The sequence below is a fragment of the Gymnogyps californianus genome, chromosome 2 (assembly GCF_018139145.2).
Source record: "Gymnogyps californianus isolate 813 chromosome 2, ASM1813914v2, whole genome shotgun sequence".
Taxonomy (NCBI): Eukaryota; Metazoa; Chordata; class Aves; order Accipitriformes; family Cathartidae; genus Gymnogyps; species Gymnogyps californianus.
The window spans coordinates 159,319,060-159,340,409 of NC_059472.1; the positions used below are offsets into that span (position 1 = coordinate 159,319,060).

A 21,350-nucleotide genomic window follows, 5' to 3' on the forward strand; every position below is an offset into this window, starting at 1 on the left:
TCATTATTTGAGGCATCGGAGGAAGCCTGTTGTCATGGTCATTTATCTCCTACGAGTGGAGTTCAGATAAAATTTTATATGTATGGAATGACCGAATGACAAGAACCCTGGCTGCAAGCAGATGATAGATCACCTTCCTCTGGGCAATGCCAGACAGCTCATATTTACAAGCAAGAGTCAAAAAGAAAACAGGATCAAAGCCTGTAAAAGCAAGGAACACATAGTGCTTTGCAGAATGAGGTAATTTTAAGGGGGATAGGAGTTTCACTTTCATTCCACAATCTTTTTTTTCCCATGCACTGGAAATTACAGGTGTTTTCTATTCATTTTATTATTAAATATTCATGCATATTTTTTCCACTTGTTCTGTATCACTGAGTATTTGTGGGTACTTTACACTGTATTAAAGATGTATAACAATACAGTGAAATATTTTATAACATAAATGAATGGTCTACTTAAAGGAAGACAAAATGTAGCTAACTGGAACATCCACAAAAGCCACCATTTTAATTAATCTCAGACTACTTTAATAACTATGTTGTTAACAGCTGACGGAAAAGAAGTTCTCTTTCAAATTCCAAACCACTAATAGCATCCTCTCTTTTCCTGGAGAAAAAGCTCTTGTTGTACATTCTGTTTGTGCAAAAGGGATTTTTCATATCAGTCTGCTATTTTGAAGTCTTACGAGCATGTGAGGGAGTGAGAATGAGCTCTCCCTACCCAATCCTGCCTTTACCCACGGGATTTCTGACCCGTGAACTGCACACAAAGGAGTTGAGATGCAAGAGCCAACCTCAACTGTTAAGAAAGGGAGTCAAGTGAATGCAAATGTGAATTATATAGTAATTATAATATAAATAGGACCCAGAGATTAAGTCTGTGCAAGCTTTCAAACCGCAGAAACTAATTTAAGCTTCATAAGCCTCAGGAAAAGTTCCAAAAGGTCACAGTTTGCCTGGAAGCACTAATTACAGCCTCCCGCTACTGGGTATACAAAAAACCAAGCGTTGTTGTAATCATCCTTGTATAGGAAACCATTCTGGTCACAACAGATAACAGCCACCCAGTGACCTAATATGTCTTCCAGTATGCTGTGGTCCTCCAAGATGTACTGATGAAAAATACTATAAGGTGCTTTATAGGTGGTTATTGCACTTCACAGCAAGGCAAGGTGGGGCACAGAGAGGCACGGTCAGTCGGGACAGCAGGCAGAAACCACCTTCCCCCGAGCCTCCTCCTCCCGGTCACCACTTGGGAGCTATTGCTTATGGCACCTGCAGTAAGGAAAGTATTTAAAGTTGGCTCCTAGCCTTGGCTGGGGTCTTCAGAGCTATTGACATGACTACACTGAAGGGTGGTGGCAGCTGGTGCATACCCCATTAGTAAAATCCGGGAAGCAAGCTTTCACATTTGTTTAAACCAGGGCGCGCCTATTGCGCTTCTCTATCCATAGGCTCTTGACTTGGTTAATAAAACTCCTCTCCAGCAGTAGTAGTTATTTCAGCATCTAATTAAGTCTCTTTAGACTACCTCAACGACATCATTTATTATGATCCTCGCCAAAGGTCATCTGAATTGCCAAGCTCTGGCCCTCTTAGCAGGACCAGCTGCACTTAGAAAGCATTTACTTGAATTTCAGTAAGAAGTGCTTCAGAGACTCTCTGAGGTGCCTTGCCATCACCATGATGAGTAGTTTTATGATATTATTAGTTGAGACTAAACCCACATGTTTCAGAAATATTGCCAGGCAGCAGGCTTTCTACGTAACTAAGTTTAAGTAGGGATTAAATGTAGGTATTTCCCCTCTGTGCATTTAATGTTTGTTTCAGGCCCTGGAGTGAGGTACTTGTACCCACAGCAGCAAGCTTTCCCCAGACATCTGCCAGAGATGCCCCAAGCCATGTGGAGTGGTTACCTGGAGAGGTTAAATAGGAACTTCAGCTTCTTTGTCTCTCAAAAGCAAGAAAAAGAGTTTCTACCATTTTAACCTGTTTGTTATCAACAGAAAACACTCCTGATGAAACACTGTCCCTGTAGCGTTTGACAAGCAAACACTTTTTTCCCTGCTCAGATCCTTCTTAGAAGATCAATACTTCCATATCACCCACAAGAAGCAAATTGCACACACATACATATCTAAAACACACCCTCCAAACCACAAAAGCCGCAGGATGATATTCCCCTTCGCAGCTGCTCTGGGTCTCCCAGTTCCTGACACACTCACAGTGCTGTAAAAACATATAATACATAATGACGTGCTTTAAGCCAAAATGGGTTATTGTATTTTTCTTAACTGCTTTCCTGCTGCTATAACTCAAAATTCGATCCCTCGTTCAAGAGACTGTTGCCTGTCTCTAAAGGCACTGAGCGATGCTACGGTGGCACGGGAAGCTGGTCTTGCTGGAGTCCCGTCCCGCAACATGCCAAGGGCCTCCTCTGTTGCCCTGGGTACCTCCAGCTCTCGCTGTGGCTGGTAGGAGTTAAGAGCATTCAGCACCTGGGAGGACTGGCCCCGCACTTACTAAGGCCTGCGATGTAATTACAGACTAGTTATTGAATTGCTATTGAGACGAAACATCACGCGGTACTGTGAGCTAACAGCAAACATGTGCAGCCATGCCTTGTTAACTCTTCACTCTGGTATGATTTAATCATTTTACATGATGGTTTTGTTTGGGAGTGCTCTCCTGCATACTAATAGCTGGGTTTCTGCTAGGAAGGTTTCTCTGCAGTGAACAGATTGAAGATTCACTGAATCTTTCAAAACCACTCTGGTAATTTATCCATCTAGGAGCTTCTACGCCCCTTATTGTCACTGCATATCTAAGCATTGCAGTCAGTAACGGATTTTATTTTCACAACACCTCTAGGAAGCTGGAATTACAAGACCTGCTTGAGTTCTCTAAAGAAGCTTGTGACAGAGCAAAAAATCAAACCCGTGTGTTCTAACTAGCATTTTGCAACTAGTTAGGACTTCTTGGACCACTGTCACCAAACGTGTCTTTGAACTCTCCATGTCTAGATACGGGCCAACAAACTAAAACAACTATTATAAAAACTACCTGTTTGTAAGTATATGTATCATAGATGTCCACATTCAACTCAGGATTTAGAGAATCCAACAGTACTATAAAAATAACATGATTATTTTATTATAGAAAGGGAAAAAAGAAAGCAATCCACCTAGTTTTTGCAGATATATTTGCCTAAATATTGAGTTGTTTCATAGTCCATAAATAGCCAAATATATCCAGGGAAGAGCTAAGCTGCATACTTTCATTATTGCTTGCACTGATGTTTACCTGAGCATAACAACTACTAAGAACAATCTAGTTCCAGGAATGCTATTGATGAGACTGTGATATGCAAGATTTCTATGTGATACGTAAGGCAATACTTGAGCAATGTAGTTAAGTTTTGTGGACAAAATGTTACTTTACGAACTTGGGCTTTATGAATGGTAGACATCTTACATCGATTTACGGCTCCTGGCATCTGCTTGTCCATATTATAAAAAATCCTTGTCTCCAGATTTTCCATTGCTTTCCAGGGATGGTAGGTCTGGCCCAAATGGCACAGGTTAAAAGGTCTGATTAAATGAAGGAACTGAGAAAGACGTAGAAAGAGGTTCATTATTCTCCTGCCTGAAGGCATGAGCCAACCTCTTATTGCAGGAGCTGGGCAGACATGTCCCTGATGGGTACATTATTGCAAAAATCCTGAAGAGGGTAATTATGCACCATCCACTGATGGAGACAGGCTACAGGGCTAGACACATCTCTGCTCTGTTCCAGTGGCCAATGGTGCTTTTCCTTGGAGTGCTGTCTTGCAATATGAGGAAGGAAATGGGGGTCACGATACTTGACTCAAGATGTGGCCATAGGCGAACCACTAATTCTCGCTGTACCTCTGCTCCCCACTTGGTAAAAGCATGAAAATGATCATCTAGGGAAAGGTTGCAAAGGGCTTTACCCTTCTTTCCATAACTTAAATTAAACACTTAGTGCAGTATTTATTTTACCAACAATAAAACTCCTTCTCCCTCTTCCCTGTATCCTGATACATCTCAGTACAGAATTATCCCGAGATCTTAAATAATATTAAGCTCTTCCTGTTCAAAGAGACATAGATGTACAAATTACTGCCAATAATGTCTCTGCGATGATCCCATGGCCCCCTCATTAATGGAGAAACTGAAGCAAAATGTGATTTGATTCACTCATGGTGAAAGACAAATGTCATCATCTTCTTTACTGAGGCAGAAAGGATTCAGACACTTTTATTCAGAAAGTAACTCCCTAGCCGTAGAACCCCCTGTTTTTATGTCATGAATATTACAGGCAAAAATTTCTCATGAGTGATATGCTAAAGCTAGTACATTTTTGTGAAGATGTTTGTTGATTGAAAATCATATCTCTAGGATTTTATGGAATTTTCAGGGAAAAAGGTTCCCAAAACTCAGCATTATAAGCAGTGCAGATGAAACTGACTGAATCCATAATAAAATGGGCAAAATAACATATTACTTTGTTACAGTGAAATTCACCAGTAAATCCAAGCACTTTATTGGTTTTAATTTAGCTTTTCTTTGGGACACAGTCAAGCCTAGCTAAATCAGCTGGTAATCCCATGAGAGAATAAAATACTAGGAGATTTTCCAAAATAAATATCCTCAAAAAAGACAAACTCTTTATGCAGTTATGGCATCGAAGTATAGCCGCAATACTAGAAACAATGCCCAGAATTTTATGTTTACTCACATTTAAAAAAAAACATGGGTTTTAAATCCTTGAGCTGAACTATGCCAATGGTAATGGTGCTGGGCGCTGGCGTTTCAAAGGATGTTCCCACCCACCCGGCTGTTGGCTAAGCTTATCTCACGCTGTACAGCACTGGGCTATGCAGCACATGAGGCAGCATTAATGAGCCAGTTTTCCCACTTCTCTGACCACCTCCAGCCTCCTTTGAAAGTTCTTTTGCACAGGAGTGCTGGCTAGTGGTTTTTAGTAAAAAGCCCTTGCCGCGTTATTAAAAGAAAGCAGGAGAGGTGCTAGCTAGCAATCACTAACTGGGTTTTAGAAGGATTGCACTGATAAAGTGCATGAGCCCTGTTTTGAATCCTGGTCCCAACACGCATAAATGCTGAGCTGATGCATTCTCCTAAAGCAGCCCTCATTATAAATTAATGATTTCACTTAATGTCTTTTGTAACTTATACTCACCTACACTAAAAATTTCTGTGTATATGGTATCTTCCAGAAGTGTAACCATACATTTCAGACTTGTATCATTTGTGTGGGCAGGAGCTTGTGCTGTGCCCACATTAGAGGGCAGAAAAATCTAGATTTCTCAAATGATTCCAAAATGTGGTTTTAGACCTCTCCATACGGGAAGGCTGAACCTTGCTAAATTGTGCTCTGGACTCTATGATGTTAAAATGCAATTAAAAGCGAGGTCAGGACAGCCTGCCACAAAGCAGAGCCAGATGATTTGATGAAACTTGGTAGTGAAAGTCTTTGCTGACTCCAACAAAAATCTGGAAAACAAAAGAAATGTAGAATAATAAAAGGACTTTTTAATGCTCAGAATAAACCCAATAAGTGGAAGCAGCAAGTAATGCTCCTAAGTGTTCCTATGTCCAGATGGGGTTTCCATATTCCACCAAGAGGGAGGAAAGAAGATAATTAAATTCTCAAGAAACAGTTTAAGAAGCTGAGAAGTTTATAGCTACATGCTGCCTCTATAAAGAATAAACTTGCAGCGCTTGTCTTTAAAACTCATAAATACACAGACAGAATGAATTATGTGTACAATGGTATGAGGAACTTAACTCAGATTATCGCTAATTTGGTCACGTTGCTTCTTCACTAGTATGAATCACTCTCAAAGAAGACCCTTAAATTGCAAAGTTTTCCTACTCTCTGCTTTTGCACCACTTGTTCTCTGTTTATGGGACTGAACCAGGATTTTATATGGCAGGACCTAAGAGCTATAAATCCTATTTTTAAAGATTTCCCAGGCCTACAGGCATCCTTCAGCACCGTAGGGCCAGGAGTGTGGTTACAGAGCTCTTGTCATCGTGGCTGCTGGCTCAGAGGACGTACCTGGGGAAAAGCGGATGTATACCCAGATAAATCCCTTTCCTGTTGGTTCTTCAGGTATTTTATCAAGCACAGCTCAGTTACAACATAACATTTTGCTCTACAGCTACAAAATTGCCTGCTAGGAAAGGCAGAAATTACTTCAGTCCTGTTACCTGGGATTACTGATCTACAGCATCTAGGCTAAACTACCGATAACTGCAGTGCTAGAGAGGATATCCAAATCAAGCGATAATACTTTAACATTTTTGTTAGAAAAGTCTAATTTCCTTTCTCCAAAGAGAGAGAGACAGCTTTAAAGTCATTTGACCTGCACAATGCTGACAGTATGACTTAATGCCAGTCAGCTACAAACACAGGTTCCAGCAGAGATAATCTTCAAAGAGTTGGATAAACTATAGTGATTTTATGGTATTTTGAATCAAAACAATCTTACTGTGTCTGGGAGAGAAGGAAGGACTAGAGACCTATAGAAGATTGTGTTCCCTGTTCTGTTACACTGTTGTCTCTTCTCAAACTGAAAGCTGTTTTTTCCCGAATTGGTCAACGAATGAAAGGATAATACACAGTGCAGTGGCAAAGGCACTTTTCTATCACCAGCAACCATGCCAAGCATGCGACAATAGTTTTCTCTTAGCCCTCATTACAGTCCTCTCCCTTCTGTGTAACTACCAGTTTTCTTTGTGTCTTCCCTAAAAATGATTAATCGTTTCCTGATAATGCATGATTATGGAGAACTTTAATTAGCAGACTGGTAGGTATTCCATGAACAACACTCCCCCTATCATTTTCCTCATGTATTAAATGGCATTCATTGTAGTAATGTATGCATGTGCCAGAGGTCTTCCTCACTATTCCTCTTGTCTCAGAGCTAGAAGGTATTAACCCTTTGTGGGGAACCTCACACCTCCCCAAATGCATTGAGCTGGCCGAGATCAGCTTATGGCTGAGGTCAGTTGATGGAGACTGACCAACGAATGTAAAGGATGCTACAACGCCGCTGTCTGCAATAGCTGGTACTTGAACTCCAGGATCCAGAAAATCTTTGCCAGTTCTGTGCACTCAAGCAAAAGCCTCCGTGACTTCACAGACTTTTTATGAGAGCGAAGACTCTGTAACCAAACCTGCTACACAGAGTGTCAGAGTACAAATTAGCCTGAAACAGAAATGGTTGCACGTCCTTTCTTCCCCCATCAACAACCTCATTAGGACTCAAGATTTAATAGTGCTGGCAGGTTACGCTGGGGAGCGAGGGAAAGAGTCATTGAAGACAAGGTGCATCTATTTAAAATGGAAATACTAAAACACTACACAGCTGACTACAGTGGTAGTCATTGATAAGGCTTCATCCTTCAGAGGAGAAGGAGCTATCACCTAAAAATGGGCTTTAGTGCTCTACTGGCTCAGTGCCATTCAGCCTTGCACTGTACATGCCTAAGCCCCACTAAAGAAACAGGAATAAATTGCTTTCCACAGCCAAAACTTGTAATTTCTTACCCTTTTCTCTATACAATTGAATTTTACATCCCATTCCAGATGAGAAAACCCCATCCTCAATTAAATTTATGTATAAAGTAGCAAAATCCTTCCATCCAGATCTTCTTTCTGTTTATCTTAGGGGGAATCAATGGCAGTGCCTGTGCTGGTTTATGAGAGGAGACAGAAGTATAAGCCCATATTTCATGATGAAAATGACAGTAGGAGTGACCTTGCTCCAGCACATATTGCTTTTTTGACAGTGTCTAGAGGAGATAATCTGACAGCAGTCTGCAAAGCATCATGTTTCCTTAGATCCTGCTACAGTAATTCAATCATGAGCATATAAAATTAGATGAAAAATAAGGTAACTAGCCTTCTGGGATTGAGTGATTGCAATAAATGTTGCCTCCTGACAGTAAGCATTACATTGTCCTCTTGAAAGAGAGGTTACCTTTTATTATAGCATACTACTTCTCTCATTTCAGTCTATGCCAGGTAGCACTGCTGTTAAGCATGGTCTGCAGGACAGCAAAAAATCCTTTAAGACAGTTATATGCTGCCTCTAAGGTACCAAAGCAGTGAGCAGAAAACTTCCAACTCTTGACCTTTGGGATGAAATGAGCAATGCCAGATCTTTCTTGTTTTGTTTTTTTTTAAAGATACATGTTTTCCCTTTCCATTGCCTTTCATTTAAGTATCAGAGTACTTTATAAGCATTGGTTGCTTAATCAAATCTTTCAAACCTTGCTATCCATTTTAGAGAAGTTAAGCTGAGCCACAGTCGTGTCTGTGTCTCTAAACTCAGTGAAGTTTGCAATGGAAAGTCACAAAGCAAGTTAATAAAAGGGATAGAGTGAACTGAGGTATGGTGGAGGTTAGTCTCTAAGTGTCAGTACAGAAATTGTTTTCAAGCCATAAATATTTGCCCAGGCATTTGTCCTGTGGACAGCTGAGAAAATACAATTTTTTAAATTATTACAGGCTTGATCACAGTAAAATCATTTATGTTTAGCTACCTTCGAAGATACATATGGGGCTGACATAAAGTCATACACCAGTTACTGCTACAAACACACGCTTTTGTAGGGAGTCACAGAGTATACAGCAAGATCTGAGCTCTAGGCGCTTTTATACAAAGCAGATGGAGAAGAAAGCACCAAACAGCAATAAGTACTGTCTGCCACTGCCTGGTCATTAACATCGACTCTAACTGTGATTTTTTTGAGGAAACAGAGGTAGGAACTCCTGGCAGAAGCCCTTGGGTAGCAGACATTGTAAGACAAACACTTGTCCACTCTGGTGGGCTGCTGCTGTTCTACCTGCTTGATCAACTTCAGGATAAGCAGGGATTCTTGATATATCCTCATTCAAGTAGCTTTTCCATCTATGTGTCATATGTGTATATGAATAAATAGGATTTCCTGCTAATCAAAAAGATACTAGAATATGACTGCTTATGAGCAATAAAATAACACCCTGAGAAAGTGAGGCAAAGCCAAGCTCTAGCTAAGCAGCCTGAGGAGCTGTGGAAAAGCAAGTCTCCTATTAGTGGACCCAAGTGATTCTCCATCAAACCACAACAGCTCTACCCTCGCTGTATGACCAAAGTCTGACGGGATGATTACTTTTATCCAGAAGTCTGCGTTTCAGCCAGAACAGATGTTTCCACTGACCTGACCCACATCACCTGTAACAGGAACCAAAGGGAGTTGCCTCTGCTGTAAATGTACCCATAGCAGATTTCTGAAGTTAGATGGATCCTACATGAAAAGTGCTAAAAAGAAATGTTGTTCCTGTAAACTGCTTGAAAGCAAAGAAGTTGAAAGACCTCTCACTTTCGGTTATGTAAATAAGGAATAACTCCATCAAACGTAATGGACTGATATTTTCACAAAATCATTGAAAACGTAAATCCTACCAAGATCTCTGTGTTTTCTCATGTATGCGTATTTTGCAAAGGTGTCTGAGTGAACACACTGACATTAGCTCCAGAGCTCAAGCTGTGCTGTATTTGTGCTACACTGAGATTACAGTTTGAGAATTTAGTCCTGTATAATGAAAATTCAGACAGAGACATATTCAGCAGATGTAAACAGATCTAACTCTAGTGACCTTATAATGGAGGTATTGTTTACAGCAGCTGAGAATCTGGCCCACAGTTTGTTATGCAAAATCATTATCTTGTGTACCTGGATTAATGTACACACTAATAAAACTCATTAATCTCTTCAGGTATCACTGCAGGTTTTTGTGAATGAGATATAATGTAATCCAAACATATCACCTCACAACCGTTGATAAGACCCTTTAGAAACCTTAATCTTGTTATTCACAAATGCTTCTAATTATGGTAAAACAATTATCTTGCTGCAAAGGAAATGGACACTGTCTCTAGTAGCTACCGATAGCTTTTCCTGAAATGAAAACAAGAAGAAAAATACACAGGGTTTTTCTTTTAAAGAGACAAACTTCATAAACATAATAACATTTACTACAGAACTGAATATTTATTGGGAAATTACATTTCTCTACATATGTCTGCCATAACTATAGATTCAGAGATTTACAGGTAGTCCGTTAAGTTAATTAGTCCATTGTACTATTAATGCTACTTCTCTGTACTGTATTGCCAGGTATTTTTTAGAATACCTATAAATATCCCCAAAATACAATCTATCTTTCCTTCTTGGGGCAGAACATGTTTTTACAAATGTCCATGTCCAGATGTTTTGCTTGGTATCATGTTAACCATTCTACTTCTCCACTTTATCTTGATTATCCTGGTTATTTCCCATTTTGCCATCTCAAATACTTCTTTATCCTTGGTGTTCAGCACAAACAGTTACTGGCACCAATGAATACTTGCCAATCAGAGAAGGGGCAGTCCATGCATCGCCAAACGGACTGCTGACGTTCAGCAGAGTACTTAGCTGCTCTGCGACAGCATAGACTTCTCTTTACGTTACATGCATGTTTGTTTTCTCCTGAGCTGTTGAAAATAAGGCATTTCTTCTTGGCTTGCTGCTTTGCGATACTTGTTTTAGAGGGCATGCAGCCATTTGAGCAGCTTCAATCATAGCAGCAGATGACTGGTGTGCATGCATTGCGTGTGCAATTTAGGATAATTAAGCAGAATTAAATTCCGTAGGATTAAATGCTATGGAGTTCTGCATTTATTCTTAACAGAGGTGGAGACAGCTGACTTTTACGATTCTTCTCCTGAAATGTCCTCTGTCCTTAGCCTTTCGGATTCTCTAAGGCATTTTCAACACAGGAAATCTCTGTTGGACCTGTAGATTACTCCAAGTTAAGGTAAATTTATGATGAACGAGCAGTGAAACACTAGATATTCTGTACTCACATTGTCCATTAGGTAGCTTTCTGCAAACTGCCTTTTCTTGGCAAACTGTCTTTTGATTGTAACTTATTACTTTGAATCCCCCTGTTCACAGTACTGGTACGAGTTGATGCATTTGGAACTCAGTCCCAGTCACCCACAGTTAATCCCACCTCACTTGCTTATCTCTCACAAACTTTCTGACGTTTTATGTCCTCTAAGTTTTGCTATTACTTTAACTTAAGGATGCTTGGAGTGGCTAGAGGAATGTACCTCTATCTTCAATAGCCAGATATGCACAGGAAAAGGTTGCACACATCTGCTTTCTAGTTAAAAGTAAAGATACACAAAAGAAAAAAAAAGTTAAGAGTAAAGCTTTAAAAGCAAAGTGACCCAGATATTTATGGCCAGTCTTTCAAAGCTGCCCACAGGTACACAGGATATCTAAAGATATCAATGCTGGCTCTAAATCATATCCGTAGGCACAACAACTGCAATGACAAAACCCAACATACCTTCACATGTCAGTAGGAAGTATTCCAGATTGTGACTGAAGGCTGCACTGAAATAAGTGCAGTTTTCGATCAGATCACAAGACAGACACCGCCTGTTGAAGTTTCCATTTGTGCTTGCGCTGAAAAAGTTAATACAAGTCCATGAAGGTCACTGAGCAAGTGTTATCTGGAAGCAACATTACTTGAACCTTACTGTACTGTAGAACAAGAACATAAATATAATGTGTCCAACATTAGTAAGAGACAAAGCATTTCCATTTGGTTGAGTTTAAGTAGCAGTAATAGCTTTTTTTTTGCCTGAATGGAGAATATATAAAAGGATACTGATGTCTTTTTTTGCAAGGTCAGGTGGTTATGAAGGAAGGTATAGTTTTTAAAAGAAAATGATGGTTGCAATTTACAAGAAGTCATAATTCGGTGAATGAAGGCATGAAACAATGGAGCAGTGTTTCTACACCTACTTATATTAAACAACAAAGAGCTGGAATTGCTTTCTTTAAGTTTCTTACTGGTTGCCTCGCTGGTCTGATTTGCTAGCAGCTGCCTCAGAGGCCAAAGCCCTTTTTGGGGTTTAAACAGTTGCTCTTATAACATCCAAGTAGAAAGGAAAGATTGTATTTAGGGACCTGTTTTTGAAGAAGGGAATGTGGCCTGTCCATCCGCTCAGAAGTGCTTTGTAAGAGTCTACTATATGTTGAAGAATGAATTGCAGATTACTAGCAAATATTAATAAATAATATTTTGCACTGCTATAGCATTTTGAGACTTCAAAATGCTTCACGAATATTAACTAATAGATCTTTCCAGCATTACTGTAAAGCAGATGAGTGTTTTTTGCTACCATTTCAAGGCAGAAAGAGATGAGGCTGAGCAACCTGTTTAGGGCTATAGAGACTGAACTGAGTAGCTCTTGGGTTCTTTAGGCTCAGATCATGTCTCTGACTTAAATCCTGTTTAAAGCTACTAAATCAGACACAAAAAGGAAAAAAAAAACCCAAACAGATCTGCATCTGATATAAGCTGTCACAGCTCCAGTGGAGCTCTGTCAATGAACGTATGCCAAGGTTGCTGCTGAGCTGACACCCTTGGGCTGGGACGAGAGACAGTCAAACTACCCAGCGCAGGAAATCAAATACCTGAAGTGAGGCCAAGATCACTGTGTAATCAAAGTAAGGTCAAGGACGTTGACATTTTGGGCATCTCTTTCCCCGTTGCCTATGTGGGGAGGTGAGGTTAATGAGGCACCAGCGTGAGCTGCATGCCAAGATGAGCGAGGAGTGGGAAGCACTTTGACTCACGCCAGCAGCTCTTGAGCAGCTGTGCCTGGACTCAGCTTTTAAAATGAGATTTTCATCCCATTTCAATAGAAATGAATGGTCAATATAATTTTTATGGTTTTTTCTTCAAGAAAATAAACACTGAGCTGAGCTACTCTCAAAAAACTGTGGAGTGCAATGAACAGGCATAGAGGTCTCGAAAGGAAAAAATGATTCAATTACAGGTAATTTAGTTTGCTCTAGTTTCCTTCCCACTGAGGAAAAAAAGGTATGACATCATGTTAGAGAAGGAAAACATACTAACTGTCCCTTATCAACTGATGCTATCACCAGCTCTGCCCTTTGTTGCAGACAGAGATGACAGCAGGGTGATTGAGAAGAAAAATAGGACAAATGGAATAATGATTCCAAAATGATTATTTAAAAGTTTGGGTTTTCTCCCCTTTGTAATCTGCTCCCACAATACTTTGCAATAGCTACACTACCAATAGCTTACTATAAACCAGCCTTTTACTCATCATACAGTTAGGGAGGATACTAAAGTCATCTGGAATTGCAGAAAAGCATTTGCAAACATAACATATTGTTATTTCTTTTCAATTTCATGAAGAGGTGAGATGCTATCAAATTTCCATGAAAACTGCTATCTGGAAGTATAAAAACAGTTTATACCATTAGTTTATGTCATTCTGAATTCTTTCAAGTGTTAAGCAGTTCTGTTGGAAAGTTTTGTGACAGTTTATCAATCTTGAGACCAATTTAAAATTTGCAATAAAATGAGAAAATTGCTAAATGTAAAACATTTCCAAATGTCAAGCATTTTGTTCACTATTGTTATGCTGTTCTGTCTGTTCCAGTGACACATTGCAAGATCTTGCAATGCCATTAAAGACAAACACATAAGAGACTGTTTCTATTGCAATCGCTTATGTAATGATTCGTGTAAGATTGAAAAAATGGGAAATTCTGTATGTGAAGTTACTAAAGCACATACCTGTATAAATGTCGCCTCCTTGGCAAATCTTCTGTGCTGTGGAAATAACTGGGGAAAAAAAAATCAAAAGGCAATTGTATCATTAGAAGGGTGTTTACAAGTATCTCATACAACAACATCTTCATACACGTCACCATTTTCCTGATCTTGAAAAGGCAAGGAAAGTTTAAACTGAATTAGAAAAACTTATAGAGGGACACATCACTGCAGAGGCTCAAGCAAGTACGTCGTAGGCTCCACTGCAGTTAAAACAAGCATGGAGATGCTTGGGTCCTAGACTGGTCATGTCAGCGGATCAAAAAGGAGCAAATGATTAAGTGAAAGACCTTCACGTTTTTACCTCAAGATTTATGGCTCAGAATTTCCTTTAAACAACTTTATTTTTTCTCTAGAACCAGTTTTTACTTCTCTGACCACTTTTTATTCTTTGCCCAGATAGATAGCTAACCGGAGTCTGATGCGAAACCCACTGAAACGTCCTCTTTGAAAGAGGGAGTTGGACTCTCAGGGAAGACAGATTATGAAGTTGAAGAATATTTCATCACCCTTGTTTTGTGCTGAGACTGTGGTGAACTTCTTTTCTGGCTAAACAGTGAAAGCCCTGTTGTGTGGTGACAGCTTCTGAAGGTAACAGAGAGGTGCTGCTGAAGGTGGCCAACCACAGTCCAACGTGCAGGGTCCAGATTGATCCCCCAGATGCATTTCAAGTGAATAATGACAGACCACAGGAGCAAATGTAGCGTCTGTGGGGTGAATAACATGTCAGGCAGGATATTCAGCCCTGCCAATCTGCTTCCAATAAGCTGCACTTGCCTAGATGTACATTTTGATTGCATCAATTGTACGTGGTATTTTCTGCTTGACTGGCCAGTTAAAATGCAAATAAGACTTTGGTGCTAGTTTGCTACTTAGCTCTACCAAGTGCTAAAGACCCTTATGTCATACTGAAGTTATTGGTAACTGAGGGCATTCAAAACCTTGAAGGAGCATCGTGCTCTTAATGATCGTTCAAAGTTTGTCATATTCCAGAGACTTTTTACACAGCTGTTCAGTGACCTTAAGAAACTGAGAGGTGAGAGCCTTGTATCCGCCTGAAACTTTGCCTGGAAAGGAATCGATATGGTATTTGATTCCAGAAAGCCTTCCAAACATTTTCTTACATAATTTCTTGAAATGTATTTTTAAAAGTATGCATTTACAGAAGCTATTTTACAAGCATAAAAGGCAAGTGTGAAAAAGGGTGGTTTTTTGGTATTCTAGCTAAATACTCTTTTTCTAATACATTGATATTTTTGCAGGCCAATAAAGGATTCTTTCTAAGACTGACTATCTAGGTGGTCAATGAAAACAGACTTCTTTCCTTCAGAGGTTAATTCCAGAATTTGCAGCAGGAGAAATCATTCCTCTACACAAATGTATTTAATAGTTACAGAAAGAGACGTTTGAACTATACAGAGAAAATCAAAATAAGACAAGATATATGTAATGGTGTGAGAGGTTAAGCCAAAATGGAGACAGCTTCTAGTGCTCTCTTATCTCCTTCTCCTTATGCTCATACATTTCAGATGCATACACAACTAACGTTATAGTCCAGGGCTAAACAAAGGAAGACTGATTTGTCAGACCAAAGTTTACTTACATTTTGTGCCTCTTTTCATCGTATGCCAATATCTTTGTCACATCCCAGTCACCAGATGTAATAGACTGTAAGTTGTCACTGCTACTGTTGGGCTGCCAGAAAGAAAAGAGAATTACATTTCTTTATTCTTAAATATCTGAGCAAAGCTTCTCTTCTGAAAAAGGGAGCTCTTTTGACTCCATTGCCTATTAAAAATAAACCATGCATCTGCAATTTCCACCCCTCCCCCTGTTATTTCAGTGAATCTGCAGGCATAGAAATGATAGAGAGTCAGAATCATCTTAACCATAACTCCACTGAAGATAATGGGATGAATTCAGCACAGAACAGCTTCAAACCCCTTCCTCTAATCCAGCGTGCCCATGAGCTTCTGATTAATCCTTTATGGCAGTGCAGGGATTTACGTATTTATGTACAACTAAGGCAGCATTAAAAAAACAAAACAAATCAATTATATTGTTTGGAAAGTGACAGTTGGTTGACCTTTTTCTTCTGAGTATCTCATTTGGAAATTCATGTTATCTTATGCCCAATAAAGCATCATTGAAGGTTTTCTTTTATGTACAAGACCCACATTCTACGTTTGCACCTTCCAGTCTCGCTGGTACAAGCACAGATACTACTTTTTATTGCTTTCTGCTTCAGGCGAAACCCAAAGCAGCCGCAGCGAGTCACCTGTGATGACGACATGGCGATGTGGTAGAACTTCCCGCGTCCTCCCTGGGGAATGGCTCGGACAAAGAAAAACTTCCGACCGTCCTTGGAAAAAATCGGCTCTTCATTCTGTAAGCAGCAAATTTAAGGGTTGTATTACCATTAATTTATTGTATTTAAAATTGCTCAGAGCTGCAAAACCTTCTGAAATTAATTCACAGTGAAATAGAGAGTGCTCTTTAACAGCAGCCTGAGGCAAACAAAAAGCCCACTGAAAACTGGAGAAAGTGTTGAAGATTATTGCTTCTTGCTCTCAGGAAAGCAGACACCTTTCAGCTGTGGGAAGACAGGGAGACAGGCAGCAAGGAGAGTTCCTTGGCTGTAAAGTCAATTCCCATTTGCTAAGCAAAAAGTACTCGTATACAGCTGACTGCTCGGGGCAGTTGGAATAAAGCCTTTAGAAATGGTGTGAACCTTGCTGGCACAAGTATGACAAACCCTGTTTACTCTGCTGGAAGAACTGATCTATTCCTGTCCGCAAGGAAACACAACTAACAGCGTCTAACCGCTGTCTTTTCCTACTCTCTTACAAATGTTTATTTCAGTGAATTATTTAAGAAGGGGAGGATATCTTGCAAAACTGTCTTTGACACAGAGCTCCCAGGTGAACGTGATGATTGACTTTTAGTGGGTGACTAGAACTTTCAACCAGAGATAGAAGAGACTCAGTAGAAGGAAATCAAACACCACATATGGCAAGCAAGCATTTCCTGGAAGGGTCTTTGTCTTCTTTTTGTACAGGAACCCCAAGGCACGTGGGAAGACCCCACTGCAGGTGATGGTTGAACAGCAGATTACAAGGGAAAGCAGAAGGACAGTCCATATGGTGTGACACAGTAGCGCTGTACCAAGGGAACTGGCTAGATGAAGCTCCTCTACTCTGAATCTTGAATAGTTGGGACTAAAACAAGAGCTGAAGCTCTGCTGAACCTCTCCTGCGATATCAAGCTTTTCTGGGGACTGGCTGAGCCCTGCCTTCCCTGGCCCAGCTTCGTGGATCCTTCTTCTTCAAGGGCAGTCAACAGGGAAACTGTTGTTCAGCCTCTTCTGGGTCCTCCTTTGGTTCAGTGTTAATCGAACACCCCGGCCTTCTGCTTGGCACGTGTCAAGATACCACACTGAACCAGCAAGAACTTGATTGTACAGGGAGGCTTATGGCTAATGCAAACACCTACAGCAAAGAAATAAACATTTTTATTTCTCATAAGCTAACACATTATTCTTACTGCATGTTCCTTTGCTCCCAGTTCTTTACTGATTAATTCTTTTCCACTATTTATGAGATTTATCAACACTGTATTAGGTGTTCAAACCGTTTGTTTTTCCTTTTATTTTCCCCTGCTTAGGTTTTCAGTATATTTTAAAATATGCCCATTTACAGCTTGTTGCAGCTCTATGAAATAATGGTTTCATTTGTTTCTGACATTGTTCCGGAACCTGAAACATGAAACTATATTATTTCCAAATGTCTTTCATGACAGGAGAAACCTCATTGAAAAACAACTGTGATAACTTGGGCAAACCTTCTGCTTGACAGGTTTTCCTTTACTGAGGTAAATAACAATGCGTTCACCTTACATTTCTATATCTCTGCCTACTGCATTATATATTCCAGCAATACGTCTCTGCCAGCGAGAGCAGGCATTGTGCAGATTAGTTCGGGGTTCATTCAGAGTTACAGGGGAAGGAGGTACACGGCACAGATGACAGATGCGAGGCTTTAGCACTCAGCTGATGTTATGAGACAGCCTGTTTGCATGATCCTGTTGCTGGAAAGACAACGCATTAATACAACTGGAACTTTGTTTAGGATCTTGACAGAGGTGGTGACTTATCCTGGATGGCAAATGGGGGGGATGTCAGGCTGAAAGGCTTTTGGAACAGGATTTTATACTGTAGGGAGCTACACTGGGCACGTAATTAAAATATGCTGCATGTGATACAAACAGTTTGAGCCTTTGGTTGACTATTATTGACTGAATCCCACAACACTAGAACAGAAGAGCCCTCCTTGAAAATAATAGGAGATCAGTTTAATGCTGGTAAAAGAAAATACTTTTTCTATGCAGCAGGTAGGGAATTTTTGGAAGTTTTTGCCACAGGAGGCTTATGGAAGCAGCTGGTATCAGGAGGTGCAAAAAGGGATTGAACAAACTCATGATTCATTAACAGATCCTAAAGGGAATAGACCTGGATATAGTCTCAAATGTCTGTAATCTTTTTATTGTAGATGGTGGTGAAATATGAGAGGACTGGACTGCGGAAAGCAGCCAGCTCACACACTGTCCTTAAATACCATGAGCTGCTATGCCTGCTAAAGACAGAATGTTGGAGCAGAGGCAGCAGCGATGAGACTCGGTAGGACACTTCTTAAGTCCTTATGGCTCTTCTTGTCTTTTTGCTCAGCTAGATCTCTGTATTTAGACAAATGAATTCTACCCAAACACTCAAGGCCAGTTTCCAGAAATCCTCTGCTTTGTGCAGATGGACAAAGCTGTCCTCATGTCAGCTACACATAGTGATAACTCAGTGCTCTCAGACTCAGGTATAAGGGGGAAAAAAAAGTAAGGTCACTCTTGTATGATTCCACAGCAGCTTAAATTGAAGCTTAAATCTGACTAAGTAAGTGTGGGTCCCTGATCCCCTTTGCCTTTCTGGGACCTGTGTGAACAGACAGTGGCCGGGTTCAGGAAGCAGATCTAGCCAGAGCTGCTCACCTGTGATGGGCAACTGTCCTTTAGGTGGAGGAGGAAGGAAATAGGCGGTTGGAGCTGAGGACTGCCCAGTCATCCTCAAAGCTGAAGGAATAATCACTAAACAAAGGATGACTCTGTAGCTGGAGAAGGAATTGGTGGGACTAACCAACCTGCATCGCTGTCAGTAAAAGAAAGAGGCAGCAACTCCATTTCCAGCAACCTGTTTATTGCTCTGTATCAAAATGATGACACCGAAGACTTCAGCTGGCAGTCCATTGACTGTGCTCACCATACTGGCTGTCTACAAAGGGGAATTGGGCACCTGGCTCATATGCATATACCTATATTAAAATGTCTTAACCAAGGAGTCTTCATCCTGAGCTGAGTCACCCTCCTGAGCTCCCTCAGTAGCTGCCTAATGCGCAATTCATCTCCTCCTTAAAGAGGTTAGGGGACTCACACTAGTATTTAACATTTTCATATCATTCTCATAGTCAGACACAGATGCCATGAAAATAACTTTCCAGTTAACTAGATTAATGTCACAGAGTAAAAGGGAAATATAGAAAATACAGTTATCCTAGTGATCATATATTCAGTCAAAACTAGAATTTTAAGTAATTTTGTTGTCAGAAGTACAGGTGAAAGAGCTCTGCAATTCTTCAGACTCTTACAAAAGCTTTTGAAGAGTACTATGAAATGTCTCCAAAGTCCATAGCAAATGTTATCTTAGTTTAGTACTGAGATGTCTGACTCATTTGGCTGTAATGAACATCCTTCTCTAACCTCAAACTAAGTATATGATGTTTGGAGATGCAGTAAAGCAAACTATATTTCCCTGGAGCAGGCCTGTTAGAGACTGACAGATCATTTACTGCAGTTATTCAGGACAAAGCACCATCTTTTAATGCATGTCCATGTAGTAGGTAATGACTAAAGAACCATAGCAGCGTAAAAACACAAGTTCTACTGTACTGCATTAATGGAGGTCCCAGTAAATATCAGTGAAAGGATTGAAACTACATTTGGATTTATAAAATAAATAAATCCTGTGAAGTACTTTTTTTTTTTTTAAAAGATACAAAATATGGGCAATTTAATTTTCTCTTGACTTGGCTTGTCTTTGAAGCTTTTGTTTTCTACTCAAGCCAACACTGTCCTTATGAATGTAAAGAATACTTCAGCAGTATTTTTACTCTGTACCTGAATACACCAGCAAAAGATTATTTGAAATGCTTGGAGCACAAAATCTATTCCCTCTGTAAAGTCATTTTTTATCTGGATCAGACATAGCCCGTTGCTGTAGGACAGCCACTGGAACAGAGGAGATCATTGTTCTTGCTGTGAACTGATGTACTGCAGTTTCTACAGGTTCTTGGATCCTCTGAACAAGCTGTGACAAAAATGTGAAATGCTTTAAATCTGGACTTGGGAAAATATAGTACAAGATCTTTATCTGACATGCTACTCCCTGTCTGGTGTTCACATATCCCATGAAAAACAGTTCAGTGTTGTGGCTGAATTGGTATCAGCAGCTTCTCTCTAAGGAACAGCTTAATCAAATCTGAGGTCACTTCACAAACTGACTGCTGGGGAAGTGTTATAAATGATCTTCCAAAGATTTACATGCTGGAAATCTAGAGGTTTTATATAGACATATGTTGAAAAAAACCCCTTTTCTGGAGGGAAAAAAAAAAAAATAAAAAAAAAAGGAAAAGTCCCATAAATCAAAACTTCCTGGGGGTTTAAATATTCTATCCGATTTTCTATTTCTATTTTTTTTTCAGAGTTTATTTTTGTCTTTGTTTAATTTCATTTGGGGATGGGAGCACATAGCCATACAATGTAACAGTATTATGCACAAGTTACAGTGTCAGAAGAATTATGTGACACAGTTGTCTGTTAAAACAGGATTTTAAACTGCATCAGGTAGTTTCTCCCCATTCCGTGCTCCATGTAATCTCTCATTGTTTTAATTGCCCCATCGACACTTTAATTTTATTTTTCACCTTTCTTACATGTGCAAATAGCTGCAGAGTAACATAGACAATTTTGTCAAGTTTAGCTTAAACGACTTAAAAGTCCTATCTATCTGCATGATTTTGTCTCTAAATGGACATAGGCACTTTTAACCAAATTACCTTTGATCTTCTGTTTTCAACAGTGGACTTCTTTCCTGTCTAGAAGACCAGAAAACAACCACCATACTGCTTAAAATCATCATCAGTCTCAAAGCAGGGTATGAAGGACTACCTCTGAGGCTGATGAGTCTTACACAGATACTGTCAGTGAGTGAATTTCCACCAGCATCAGCTTTTCATCTCTTTTAAATCTAAGTAAATTGCAGGTTAAGAACTATGGGACCTAGAGAAGATGGCCTCTTCAATAAGAACTTGTTTATTACTGAGAAACTTTTTTCTATAATACAAATCATGCCATCTTCCAAGTATCTTTCTCAGGTCTGGAAATCTATTTTTCTCTTTGGGGCAAAAACAATGAAACAAAAAAACCTACCAAAAACTTGACCGCAAAGAGAAGATCACTATTACCTGTCTGTGCAGCCAGCCTTCACTTTCATCTTCATGTTTCTGCAAC

At 39.9% G+C, this 21,350-nt stretch overlaps 1 protein-coding gene across 2 annotated transcripts in view; it reads right to left on the minus strand.

Moving 5' to 3' along the window:
* The window catches only part of DPP6 (dipeptidyl peptidase like 6), a 421,969-nt gene that overhangs the window by 25,661 nt on the left and 374,958 nt on the right, over positions 1–21,350 (minus strand). For both annotated transcript variants that reach the window (XM_050915790.1, XM_050915791.1), the window contains exons 12-16: positions 21,305–21,343; positions 16,021–16,128; positions 15,346–15,437; positions 13,707–13,754; positions 11,436–11,554 (exon numbers count right to left, since the gene is read on the minus strand). In XM_050915790.1, the coding sequence (XP_050771747.1) occupies positions 11,436–11,554; positions 13,707–13,754; positions 15,346–15,437; positions 16,021–16,128; positions 21,305–21,343 (406 nt within the window). The remainder of the gene's footprint in view (positions 1–11,435; positions 11,555–13,706; positions 13,755–15,345; positions 15,438–16,020; positions 16,129–21,304; positions 21,344–21,350) is intronic.